The sequence below is a fragment of the Lissotriton helveticus genome, chromosome 9 (assembly GCF_964261635.1).
Source record: "Lissotriton helveticus chromosome 9, aLisHel1.1, whole genome shotgun sequence".
Lineage (NCBI taxonomy): Eukaryota > Metazoa > Chordata > Amphibia > Caudata > Salamandridae > Lissotriton > Lissotriton helveticus.
This window is the reverse complement of record NC_136070.1, coordinates 691,763,031-691,776,239: the sequence shown is the minus strand read 5'-3', so window position 1 is coordinate 691,776,239 and position 13,209 is coordinate 691,763,031. Positions and strand designations below refer to the sequence as shown.

At 47.8% G+C, this 13,209-nt stretch overlaps 1 protein-coding gene across 2 annotated transcripts in view; it reads left to right on the top strand.

Annotated features, from left to right (window-relative positions):
* DPP3 (dipeptidyl peptidase 3) overlaps positions 1–13,209 on the top strand; it is a 468,907-nt gene that overhangs the window by 52,996 nt on the left and 402,702 nt on the right. For both annotated transcript variants that reach the window (XM_078660787.1, XM_078660788.1), the window contains exon 2: positions 99–410. In XM_078660787.1, the coding sequence (XP_078516913.1) occupies positions 141–410 (270 nt within the window). In that variant the 5' untranslated portion in view covers positions 99–140. The remainder of the gene's footprint in view (positions 1–98; positions 411–13,209) is intronic.

The window sequence follows — 13,209 nt, the reverse complement described above, 5'->3', positions numbered from 1 at the left end:
TAGTGCCGCTTTTTTTCTCCAATATTTCAAAAGCTTGTCTAATTCTTTACAAAACACAACAAGTAGTTTGCAACCTGTTTTTTGTTTCTGGTCTTCAGGTAGAGTGGAGTAACTTACCGAGCACAACTCACCGTACCAAGATGGATGCTTCCCATTTTGTCCTTCCTAACAACGTTGGATTTTCAGTTTTGGACTGCAAGGAAGCATTTGCCCTGCTCTCTCGAGATGAGAAGCTGTATGCCCACTTCCTCTCTCGGGCTTCCTGGTATGGAGGTCTAATTGTGCTTCTGCAAACCTCACCTGAGTCTCCTGGCATCTTTGTCTTGCTGAGCAAACTATTTAGAGCTCAAGGCCCAGAAGAGTTGAAAGAGATCGCACAGCACGTAGGCATCGCTGAGCAGGAGTATCAGGTAATCGATGTGTTTATTTTCAATCATTGTTAGAACATTGTTTAAGATGGGTTTGAGTAGAAGCAGACTACCACTCCTAAATCCTAATGCATGATCCCCCGAGAAAGAGGCAGCTTATTTTAAAATGGAAGTAAAAGACCACGTTGACTGAACTGTCTTGCCCTGAGGAATGAAAAATTTCCTAGTAACCATGACGGAAAGTTTCAGTTCTATTAAGGACGCGGAGGCGAGGATTATGCTGTACTTTCTTTAATCCTACAGCCAGCAGTATTCAACTTGAACAACATTTATTTTTTTTATTTACAAAAAAACTAGCACTCCGATGGTGCTTCAAGCAGTTCACAATGCCCACCAATCACATCTCTCCTCCCCTCCTGAAGTCGTGTGCTTCCTGAGTCATCCTTCTCTTTCGAGACTGCGGCCAGAACTAGTATTCCACCCCTCATTCATTCTTGGCTCCATCAGACCCTGAAAGAAAACATAGACCATGAGACTGTTCCCATAGCAAACAAGTAATCAATAACAACCAACATCATGACGATTACCAAGAGAACCTGCAGTTCATGAACACAACCAGCAAGAAGGGTAAATATACTTATACCATACGCGGCCTCGCTCATCCAAAGAAATCACACCTGAGCGGAAAGCAGGAGATCGTAAGAGCCCTGGGCGGGAATAATCCTCGCCTCCGTGTCCTTAATAGAATTGAAACTTTCCGTCATGGTTGCTGGGAAATTTTTCATTCTATGGCAGGACCGGACGCGAGGATTATGCTGCTTCAAAGCTTATCCACCACCAGCGAGGCCATATCCACAACTGGTTTGAAATAAAACCTCTTGAACATGGAGTCCGAGGACCAGTCGGCTGCGTTCAAAATGTCCTCCAACCTGGACCCAAAGAAAAAGCTTTGGACGCCATGGCTCCTCGCCCTGAATGGGCTCCAAACTGCGAGACATTAATGCCCGCTTCCAGCATCACCTATCTGACCAAGTTGCGCAATAGTCGGTGGTGAAACCGCTTTGAAGGACTTACGTAAGGAAATCAACAACTGCCGCTCACCCGGCGGTCACGTGTCTTCCGTCATGGTCTCATATGCCTTGAGGCATCTGACCACACACAGCTTAGGGCTATGATCGAAAGCCGGATCAGAAATTATCCTGGAATCTGACTTCGTCCTACGCACCACATGAAACCCGGCCTGAAATATCTAAGGCCCGAACATCCGATACTCTCCGACAAGAGATCAAGCATAAGAGCATCGCCAGCTTTGCTGGGAGTTCTTTTTGAGACAAGAATCTATTGGCCTGCCAGGACATAAACAAGCGAAGGACCTTGTTAACATCCCAAACAGATGAATACCGAGGCTCAGGCGGAAGAGTCAGACGAATACCTCTCAATTTGCACACCATAGGATGTTCCCTGACAGGATGGCCCTGAACCGGCATGTGCCCGGCGGAAATTGCCGAACAATAAGAATTAATCGTTCTGTACGCCAAACCTTGGGCTACCAGAGAAGCCAAAAAATTAAGAATGGCTACCACCTCGCACTCCATGGGATCATGGTCGTTCCGTACACACCAACTAACCCATCGAGCCCAGGCCGATTTGTACCGCTTGTTGGTACTGTCTGCCCATGCCGCTCCCAGCAGTCGTTGAGCGTCCTGCGATAGGCCACCGACTCTCCAACGACACCTGAAATCCGCCACGCCACCAGAGGCATTCGTCCTTGCTGGAGGTGCGGGTGAGGGAGCCCTCGAGGATCCTTCGGAAGAAGAGGATCTCTGGGTAGAAGGATTGGAGAATTCCAAGAAAGTTCCAGAAGAACTGGAAACCACACTTAAGAGCTCCAGTATGGCGTTATCAAGACCACTCGCGCCTTCTGTCTACGGACCCGAGTCGTGAGCCTCATGATCATCGCGAAGGAAGGAAAAGCGTAACCCACGTCCATGGACCAATCCTGCAGAAAAGCATCAGTCGCCGGTGCAAGAGGGTCCGGCTTCCAGCTGTAAAACTTCGGAAGTTGGTGATCCAACCTGGACGCAAATAGGTCCACAGAGAACGGGCCCCTTGTGTCGTTCAACTGACGGAAAACCAAAGGTTGAAGCTGCCACAAGCTCATGTCCGTCTAAGTTCTGGAGTGCCTGTCCGCCACCACATTGGACGCTCCTGGGAGATACTCTGCCGTCACCGAGATATTGTGGGCAAGACAAAAGGACCATAGATCCTTTGCCAAATCTGCCAGAGCCTTGGACTTCGTGTCCCCCAGGTGATTGAGATAGCGCACCGCTGAGACATTGTCCATTTTTAGTAAGACATTGCACGAAATCCTGTTCTTGGTCCAACACCAAATGGCGAAGGACCCTGCCATCAAATCCAGACAATTGATGTGCAATTGGCTTTCGTCGGCAGACCACTTTCCTCCGGAAAAGGAGTCCCTGCAACGAGCACCCCAGCCTAGTTTGCTGGCGTCTGACTCTATGACCAAGTCCGGCTCGCAACCGAAAATGGCTCTGCCGTTCCAGGCTTCCATATGGTCGAGCCACCATCTCATTTCGTGCGCACCTCCTCCGTCAGGGGAACTTGATCCGCGTACTGGAGACCTTTGCGGAGGTGGGCGGCCTTGAGGCGCTGTAAGGTCCGGTAATGAAGCGGCCCGAGGAAGATGGCCTGTATCGACGAGGACAAGAGGCCTACCACCCTCGCTATCTGACGAAGCAAGGTGGATGCCCGAGCAGGAGTAACCACAGAAAGGTTACCTGCCTGGACAGAATCAAGAGAGACTTCTTCTCGTTTATGACAAACCCCAGGTGTTGCAACAAATCGAACGCCTCCTTGAGACGGACTGCCAATCGTAAAGGGCACTGCTCCAAGAGCAGAATATTGTCCAAATAGACGATGAGGCGCAGACCCCGAGCTCGGAACGTCTCCACGACTGGCTTGAGAAACTTCATGAAACACCACGGAGTGGAGGAGAGCCCGAAGGGCAGAGTTACGAACTCATAAACCTGACCGTCCCAAATAAATTGCAGAAAACGTCTGTGAGGGAGATAGACCGGTACCGTGAAGTACGGAACCTTCAGATCCAAGCACACCATCCAGCCGTTGGGCTGCAAGAGATCGCGGAGAAGATGAATCCCCTCCATTTTGAAATGGCTAGACACGCCATTGATTGAACTCTTTCAGATTTATGACAGGACGTTGACCGCCGTCCGCCTCGTCTACCACGAAAATATTGCTGATAAAGCCCCTCGGGTGTAAGGAGGTGGGAACTATCTCCCCTTTCCGCAGGAGATCGACCACTTCTTGTCTATAAGGGTGGCCATGTCTCTGGCAAAAACCAGCGGTCTGGGCCGAACTACCTGCGAGGGAGTCCCGTAGAACCCTATCTGAAAACCTCTCACCGTCTGTAAGACCCAGGCATCTGAGGTAATAGTCCTCCAATTGCTCTCGAAAAACGCCAGCCTGCCCCCCACCCTGGGCAGAATTGAGGGAGAAACACTGACCTGTTTCGGCTATGTACTGGCCCCGGCCTCTGCCTCCTCGACCTCTGCCACCACGGCGGGACTGGAAGAACTCTTGACGTCCGGAGTCCGCGATCTTCTTACTGCCCCTCTGAGGGCCTTGTGTGAAGAACTTGCCGGCCGAGCGCCCTCTGCCACGGCCGGCACCGACAAAAACACGTGGATTGAAGACCCTTTTCATAGAAGATTGCGCCTTATCGAGGGAGGTGAAAGTAGAGATAACTCTTTAATAAACGGATCACCAAATAATCCACCTTGTGCCACCGAGCCAGCCTCCGAAGAGGCCAAATCCCAGAGTTTGGGATCCACTTTAATAGGAAGGAGCGGCGCCTCTCCGTAGAGGGGGCGCAATTTGCATTTCCCAAGAAAACTATAGCCTGCTGGGCCCAGTTGGATACACGATCCGGGGACAAGGTCGAACCAGACTCCTTCGCTTATTTAGCCAACTCCAAAATCTCCGTTAGAGGCACAGTCATATCCGGGAGTTTATCCTGGCAGTTTTTCCAGGAACGATCTATGCCCTTTTTTTGGATCCCAGACATATTTTTTCAAAAAGGTTGCCATCCTTGAATCAACCTCGGGCTTCGTGGCCACTTTGCCTGGGAGGGATGGTCTAAGGCACTCCGCCCTAAGGCAGGCCCTAACCTCCTCCTCCAAGGGCTTTCGGAGTCTACTAGCCACAAACGCTGACCCCTTCGCAGAGGGAACCCAGGCTGAGGACCTGGGATGGACCAGGTCTTCCGGGACCAGCATATCTGGAGGCACTGGAGGCTGAGAAGAGGGCTCTGAAGAGGGAGCAGGTGGACACCAAGGAGCAGACTGGCCTGCTTCATCCAGAGATTCCCCCGCTGAATTATCATTATCTTCTTCGTGTGGCAACTGCTCCTCCGGCGCTTCAGGGGAGGGATCTTGCTCCATACGCCGAGATTTTGCCAGGAACACCGATCTTTAAGCGTTCAAACGCATCCGGCGCGGGCGTAGCGGTCAACTTGCGCTTTCCTGCGTTTTGGGTCTGTTCGGCCTGCTCCGCCTGAATGGCGAAGGCGTATTTCATTATACGACGCTCAGAGGGCCCCATCGCCGCTTCAACTGCCTGATGGTAGACGTATCCACCGCATCGCAGAAGTCATCATCCAAGGGAATGACCTGGAGGGACTCCTCTTCGTGATATTCTGGCCCCATAGCAATACAATGGCCCTTAATGACACAAAGCATGTGTAAAACCAAAACCAAAAGGCAGCGATGGCAGACTTTGAAAAGCGCAAAGCGCGAACTTTTTGCACAGCCCGGCGGCTGGTTAGAATAATGGGGCGACTCACCCAGAAATAAGAGGGTGTCAGAGGGGTCTGGGCCCGCCCAACCACAGCAATCAAGCGTAGATGGCACGCTTACAAATAGAGGAAAAAAGTGCCTCACGGCAAGTCGTCTGACCCGATCGGGTGTCCTGCTGTGGTTGTCTGCAAATCCGACCTGCGAGCAGGTGTCTGGGTTCCTCAGACCTTTTTGCGTTCAGGAGCGCGGAAAACCCCCAGGGACTCGCGGGCACGAACAGACTTGATGATACCCGCCTCGAGCGACACAGATCAACTAGTTCGCCCCCCACGAGCCGACCTGCACTGCAACGCGATCGGGGCCACGATCGGAGCTAGTTCGATGTTACTCCGGCTGCCCCGCCAACAAACACACACCAAACTCGGCTCCCTAAAAGAAAAGGCTGCCCGAGGCAAATAAACAAACACAGGAAAGAAAACCTGAAAAGAAACCACTGCGGGAACCGCGTTTAGTACGGCGCCCCGCCGGAACACCAGAAACGCTGAGCAAAGCTGCAACAGTCACAGGCAACAATCAAAAGCCCCAATATCACATACCAAGCGCAATGTAAAGTAAAACATTACATATATTTCATAACAAATCCTGAGAGAAACGAGAAAGCTACTTAACTGACTGGCAGCAGGAAAGAAAGAGGAGGATGACTCGGGAAGCACGCGCCTTCGGGAGGAGTGGAGAGACGTGATTGTTGGACATTGTGAACTGCTTGAAGAACCATGGGAGTGCTAGTTTTTTTGTTAATAAAAAAGAGTTGTTCAATTTGAATACTGCTGGCTGTAGAAATAAAGAAAGTACAGCATAATCCTTGCCTCCTGTCCTGCCATAGAATTACACATCCAGTAGAGGGTTGCCCCACATTGCCCCTTGACAGATTCAGTTGCCTCAGCCAGGTTTTCAGGATAGCTATTGATTATTTCTTTGTGTACCATATAAATTCAGAATCCAAATATCTCTTTTGTCTGTCCTGAAGATCGGATATTGCTGCATTCACAAGGAACAACAGTTTACACTTCTGAATCAAAAAGGTGCACAGAATTAAATGGGCATAAATAGGCTCACATATTCTCTTTTCAGTAACAGTAAGCCTTTTAAGATGGGCTAAGGATTTTATGTGCATGGGTCAACCACTCTCTTGCCAGAGTAAAAGAATGTTATGAATGTATAATTTTTGTGCATGAATAACAATGTGCACTATGCAGTTTTCCACTAGATTCTGCATGTACAGGCCGATTTAATGCAATTTCCTTTGGAACAGGTTGTCTATGATGTGTAGAAGTGTGGTTTTTTAATGGATGTTAACACAATTTTTGGTAGAACACCATTCTAACCTCGATGGAAGTCACCTCCATCACTCAGCTGTGCTTTCCCACCAACTCCCCCACTCCTGTGCACTTCCTCTCCCCACGAAATCAACGGACGTTCAAGTTGGTCATATTTATTTTCGTTGTGATTGTGTTCACATGGAACCTTCAAGTTGGTGGTTTGATCACTGTTTTTTTAAGTACTATTCTTATTTGTGAGTTTATGTTGTAAAGGTTTTGTTTTATTATTGATTGCTTTGGTTATCGGATTCGTCGAAATCCAAGATCTTGTGATATTATGTATCTGCATAAGGCAGTGTCTTGCCAGCTGCCGCATACACACAGATAGGGGCTCTTGAATGAACACATTTATTTTTCTCAAACTTTCTTTATTAAGTTTTGTAAGGCACAAAATATACATTGACAGTGATAATATTGCATAGGATCAAAATTACATTTAAGGGTGCTATTTGCATACACAGTTGTAAGAGATGGGCCACCATCATTGAAGCAAGTAAAGTTCCAACAAGTCAAGTGCCCAATGTAACCCTCCTCCCCCAAACACCCCCAAAGGAAAGAAATAATCAGCATGCATGAGTGGAAGTGCTGAAGTAGTTAATGACGTGTGGGAGCCTAAACCAACAGGGCGGGAAGGGTTGTTGGATCAAGTACCACAGGGTCACATGGTGTGAGAAGTTGGCCTGGTATATGATATTCACTATTCTAGTGAGCACCTTGCACCAGTCCAAACAACCCTTATTGTGATGGTTGTAAAGTCAACCTTATCGACCAGCTATCCTAGGGGTAGCATGGACAAAAGCAGTCTTAGGCTAAACTCAAGAGGGCATGTGAAGCCAGCTGTTTTACCATATGCAATCCTTTTAATACCAAATGAAAGGACACCACACAGGTTATATATTCAAAATATATATGTATTTATTTCTAAACAACCCCCTGTACTCTTTATGAGCACAGAAGCACAAGCGTATAACAAGGAACTTAATATAACATACAATAAGTTGAACAATATAGATAAACCATATACTAAACCATATACTAAAATAGTGGTATAAGAACTACGTCACGAACAATGGTAAGGCCTAGGGCCTTGGGAATCGCTGGGGCTACACTGTACTAACAATAGTTAGGGAGCAGGAGGCCCACAGGATGCGGGTGCAGTGTCTAAATGCACACGCATGCACACATAGAAGTCAATGGGTGCGTAAAGTTAGAAAGTTAAAGGTTTAGGAGTCTTCTGACTGGACTAGAACTAAACCACTTGAAACTATAGGATACTAGGAGAGTAAACCTACACAGGAGCACCGCAGTACTCGCGTTACCTAACCCACAGGAAGCGGGTGCACAGGTCTCAAAGTGTGTCGGGTTTCGTCGTGGAGTTCTATGGAGCCTTGGAGAAAAGATGCTGCAGGCGACCAGGAGAGAAGAGTCCGGTTGGATCCAAGGGTGTATCGAAGATGAAGAGTACCTGAAAGCAGAGGGGACAGAGTCTGGGTCACTAGCCAGTGACCAGGAAGGAACCAGGCGATGTCGGGATGCGATCAGGTGATGTTGTGAAGCTTGTCTCTGCAGCCACGTGGACCAGGAGGTGTTGACGACGACCAGGAGCTGGATACGGACTGTCCCACGAAGGCTCTCGCTGTTGGCGGTGTCTGATCTCGATTCGGAGTCAACAGGCCTTGGCAAATGCAACCCACGCAGGAATCGAAGATGGCTTCTTACTCAGGCCAGCAAGGACTGAGAGGCTTCTCCTTCGCAGGGAAGCAAGGGCCAGTCTGGAGCAACCAGACCAGCGGTGTAGATTTAGGATTTCGTCGTCACAGAGGCCACTAGCCAACGGGAAAGTGACCGGACAGACGCGTCGAGCAGAAAAATGCAAAAGGGCCCCCCGCAGCACTCGGTGAGTGCTGAGAGGTGATCTTCGGTGCAGTTGGTGCTCGGGGCTGGGGCTTCTCAATCCCCAATGCACAACTTCGAGGGTGCCTCAGAAGTTGCACGGAAAGCAATTCGCTGGCTTTCCAAGATGGCTGGTCCCACGTCTCTCGTCGCCTCCACGGGTCTCAGCTTTGCTGTGGCTGTGGATCGGGCTGTTGGATGTCTGGAAGTCCGGGTCTTGTCATGCTCTGTGTGCAACGACAAAGCAAACTGTTGAGCGCTTGATGGTGCCTGCTTGCACAGGGTGGCCCCTCCTTGACCACAAGGGAGATTCTTCAGTCTTCTACGTCGAGTAGGATGTCGAAGGGTCCAGAGTTTCGTATCAGAGTTTCAGTCAGGATTATCTAAAGTCTAAGGACACAGCTCCTACCTTTATTCAAAATCAAGGGGCTGGATTACCTGCTAGGTCCCTCCTATGGGTGGGACCCAGGAACGGGGTGGTTACACCCCTTTGTCCAGTTTCGCGCCAGAGCTGGGGTTGGAGTGCCCCAGCACCGGTTTGAACTGGCCTATGCATGGGACACCTTGTGTGCCCCAGGCAGTGTCTCATTTCATTCAGCCCTCCCTGCCCCTATTCACTATCTCCTGTCTGGGGTGGTGCTAGCACCTCCCTGTGCCAGGAAACCTATTGTCCAAGCCTCCCTCGCTGGAAGGACTCCCAGCAGCAGGAGGTCAGACTTGTGTCTGTGGCAGCAGCATCCATTTTGTGATGCTGAGGCTCTGGTTAACTTTAACCGGGATTAATGGACGTAACATGTCTTTTCCCTCTAGAAGGGTGGAATGCTACCCCCGTCGGCAGAACTGGCGAGGGGGTAGTATTCCAAAGCGTATGACACCTTACACAAAATGTTTTGATAAAGCCAAGCCAAACCAAAGTTAGCAATAACCGCAAGGATTATAATGCACTTAAGAGTATATGGTATGGCAATATCCTAGAACAGCTATAAGGACATGGTTCCGAAAGCTGCAGACAGGCTCAGCTCATGCTAGAGCACCATCTCACATAAAACCAAGCACTCTGCCTTCAGGATTGTTAAGGCCTGCCATAGGAGTGACTTATAGGTGCATATGTGTCCAGATATAAGGTTAGACATAGAAATACTATATCTAAGCAAGGGGTGATTACACGACCATGCCCCAGCTGAGTGATCAGCCAGTTGTGTCAGTTTGGATGGCCAGCCAGGGGTGGCAAAAGATATGCTGCAGCCCCTGGTAGGCCTTGGATGCACCTATGCCCTGGGTACCTATAGTACACTATTCAGGGGCTCACAAGGTGACCCAATATCCAATTAGTTATGTACCTAAGGTACGTGGAGTCCATTTTATAGAGAGAGCAGATAGCCTGGGGCCCTGATTAGCAGGATCCCAGGCCAACTAAGTCGAAAACCAGCTAAACACAAGGCAAAAAATCTGGGGTAACCATAGTCCGGTATCCACCTTCCTCCACGTGGTATCTCTTGTTTCGCTGGTTCTCAGACCTGGAAGAGGTGAAGTGTCCTAGTATGTGTAGGACAGGAGAAAAGCAGCAGGCCTTTAGAAAGACAACGCACCAAGGACCCGATATAAAGTCAAAGCTTTTCTGTGTGTCTGTGAGCATATCCGCAACACATTCCATGGTTAGGCCCTGCCTGAGACGGACATGCCACTGCGACATTGATGGGGTGTTGCATTTCTTCCAGGCTGCTGCTTGAACCTTTTTGGTTGCCCCAAAGCTCAACCATATAATTGAGCAGTCCCCAGCTGTTTGATGTTTAACCCCTTCAGTGCTAATGACAAGGGTAACTCGTCATGGAGTTTCCATTGATTTCAATGGAAATTACATGAAGAAGAGCAAATACCCTTAGCATCCAAGTGGTTAAGGGATTCATCTTGTAAACCCCGGAGAACAAAATGCATAGTGAATGGGAGAGGGTAACCCAGGAACTCTTTCATTTGTTCCAAAATCTTATACCAGTATGGTTGTATCGCGGGCCAGTCCCACCAAATATGTCTAAAGTCTCCCAATATCCCACAGCCCCTCCAGCATCGATCTCACGTGTCTGGGTAAATCTTCTTAATTTTTTACCAGATGTAAATAAATATCATAGAGCAGTTTTTAATGAGCCTCCATAAAACCTTGTGAATGTTTGAATTTGGGAATGTCTCTCCAAAGTTTGTGCAACTGTTCTATAGTAAGTGATGTTTCCAGTGTCTGCTCCCAGAATGTCTAACGACGAAGATTGGAGTTGCACGCAGTGGCAATCGGGAGCGAGTAGAGGAAGGAAATACAACCCTAAGGTCCCCCAGACTGCCACACTTATTTCTCTATGGAGTAAAGTTCCCTGGTGGCTGCTAACCTTCTCTATTTGGAGCTCCCAGTGCTTCAATTGGGTGTAATGATAAAGCTCCGAGGCGGGTAGATTAAAGTCACGCCGGCAATTGTCAAAGGTATGGAGGTAAGTATGTCCCACCCATGAGAGAGATCAGATATAGTATAACGACCTCCCTCAGGTCGTTAATCAAAAGGTTCCGGCTATAGTGACGAATTGAAGGCTGCATTAAAATGTATTGGGATACAAGGAGAAGAAAACGTCACCCAATCATTAGATCGATCCACCCCATCCCAAACTTAAGAGTGGTTTTTATCGGAGTACATAAATAGGAGTTGAATGGCCTATCATGCTTAGGTTTCCATAGTACATCCCAGATGGTTCTACCTACCACTGCTCTATCCATGAGGAGTTGATGTTTGTCAGATTCCCTCATTGGCCATTCAGAGAACACTCGCAGTTGAACTGCTTTATAGTGTAGTGAAACGTCTGGTAATACCAGCCCCCTGCCTCCCCAGGTAGTTTCAACACCTTCGCTCTATGGTCTTGCCAGAAAAACCTTATAATCCTAGAACGGAAGGAGGAGAAGAACTCCTGGTCGATTTCAATAGGTAGCCCCTGAAAAAGGTGTAGAAGTCTCAGCAACACTGACATCTCTACTGCATTAATACATCCGAACCAAGTTAAATATAGTGGGGCCCTATTTTTGAGATCAGCCTTTAGTTGGTGCAGTAGAGGAGGATAATTTGCTCTGCAGGTCAGTCTCTTTGAGGGTAATCTTTATCCCCAGATAGGTGATATTTTTCTTGACCCAGTGGAAGGGGATGAAGGTCTCCTTCACATCCATCTCTCTTGCAGGTAAGGTCCGGTTAAGTAGAAAAGATTTGTGAAGATTAAAGCAGAACCCAGCAATCATTTTATCGGTTCGGAGTTCAGTTTGCAGAGGTATCAGCGATGTCTTTCTGGTGGGAAGTGAGAGAATCACACACCATCTGCGAACATGGAAATGTTGTGTTCCTCGGAGCTGAAAGGCAACTCGTGAATTGAGGGCGCAGCACATACTCTGGCTGCCAGGGGCTCAATTATAAGGCCAAATAAAAGTGTGGATAGGGGGCACCCCTGATTGAGGTAGTCAAGAGGCAGTCCCATTTCCCAACACTCAGGAACGTGGGTATGCGTAGTTAGCTTGTAACATAGCTATAAATGGGTCCCCAAATCGACGCAATGTATGGAAAAGGAAGGGCCAACCCACCCGGTCAAAAGCTTTCTCGGCATCTGATGCCAGGAGCACAGCTGAGATATGCTTTTTAGTAGCATTTTTGACCAAGGCGATTGCCCTCCTCAGATTGTCATAAGTCTGTTGCCTCTTGATGAAACTGGACTGATATGGGTGGATCAGTTCCGGCATGATGACTTCTAACCTATTGGCTAATATCTTTGTATAGAATTAGACATTTAGATTAAGCAGAACAATTGATCGGTAAAATGCATAAAAGTGGGGTTCCTCCCCTAATTTTGGGATACCAGATATCAAGGCCTCGTCCTTTCACTTGACAAAGCAAGTAAAAGGCTAATTTAGACAATGGTTGGAAAACATGGGTTCTACAGGGAAAATGCCGGTGAGAGGATACACTGGTGGTGACGAGAGTTTTTCATGCAATAATCAGAGACCAATGACAAAAAGAAATCTTATGAGTGAGAAAAAAACAGTATCATGATTCAGATGAGGATAATTTTCTGGGTGACCTTTTGAATTCCAGGTCTTCGCCATATACTGATAAGATAAAAGGACAGGGAATTGGACCTGGTCCTAGTGAAGGACCAAATATGGGTGCAGCAGGAGATAGTATGAATGTGCCAAGACAGGCACCAGCCACATCTGTATCTAGGTGTACAATAGTGAGTGCCCCTTCTCAGAGTGAAATGGCTTCATTACGGAGTACTAGTAGTTGTTTGTCTCGTTTCAACTGACTTTCCAATGGTTCTTAAGGAGCCTCCTAAAGAAAGTTGTAATTGTTGGACTTTTAATAATTGAATTTAGAGAAATTATGAGAGTAACAATTTGATTTGATTTAACCAGATTATTGATTTACAAGGTTAATGAAATTAGATACTTGATCAAAGAAGCGGCTATATGTGCGAATGAAGCACACAATAGGTTGGATGAATGCAAAATGAAAAATGTGAGCAAAAATTACAAAATGGATTTGACTCCTGATGAAATAAAGGAATTAGGTTTAATGACTTCAAGAGCTCACATTAAAGATGTAATTGAACAATGAGGGATTGTTGTAACTTGAAGGATTACAGAGACTGGTGGAAAAGAAGGACAGCAAGTAAAAAGAAAGCAATAGAGGCAGGAAGGAATGTGAAGGGGTCGGTGAGT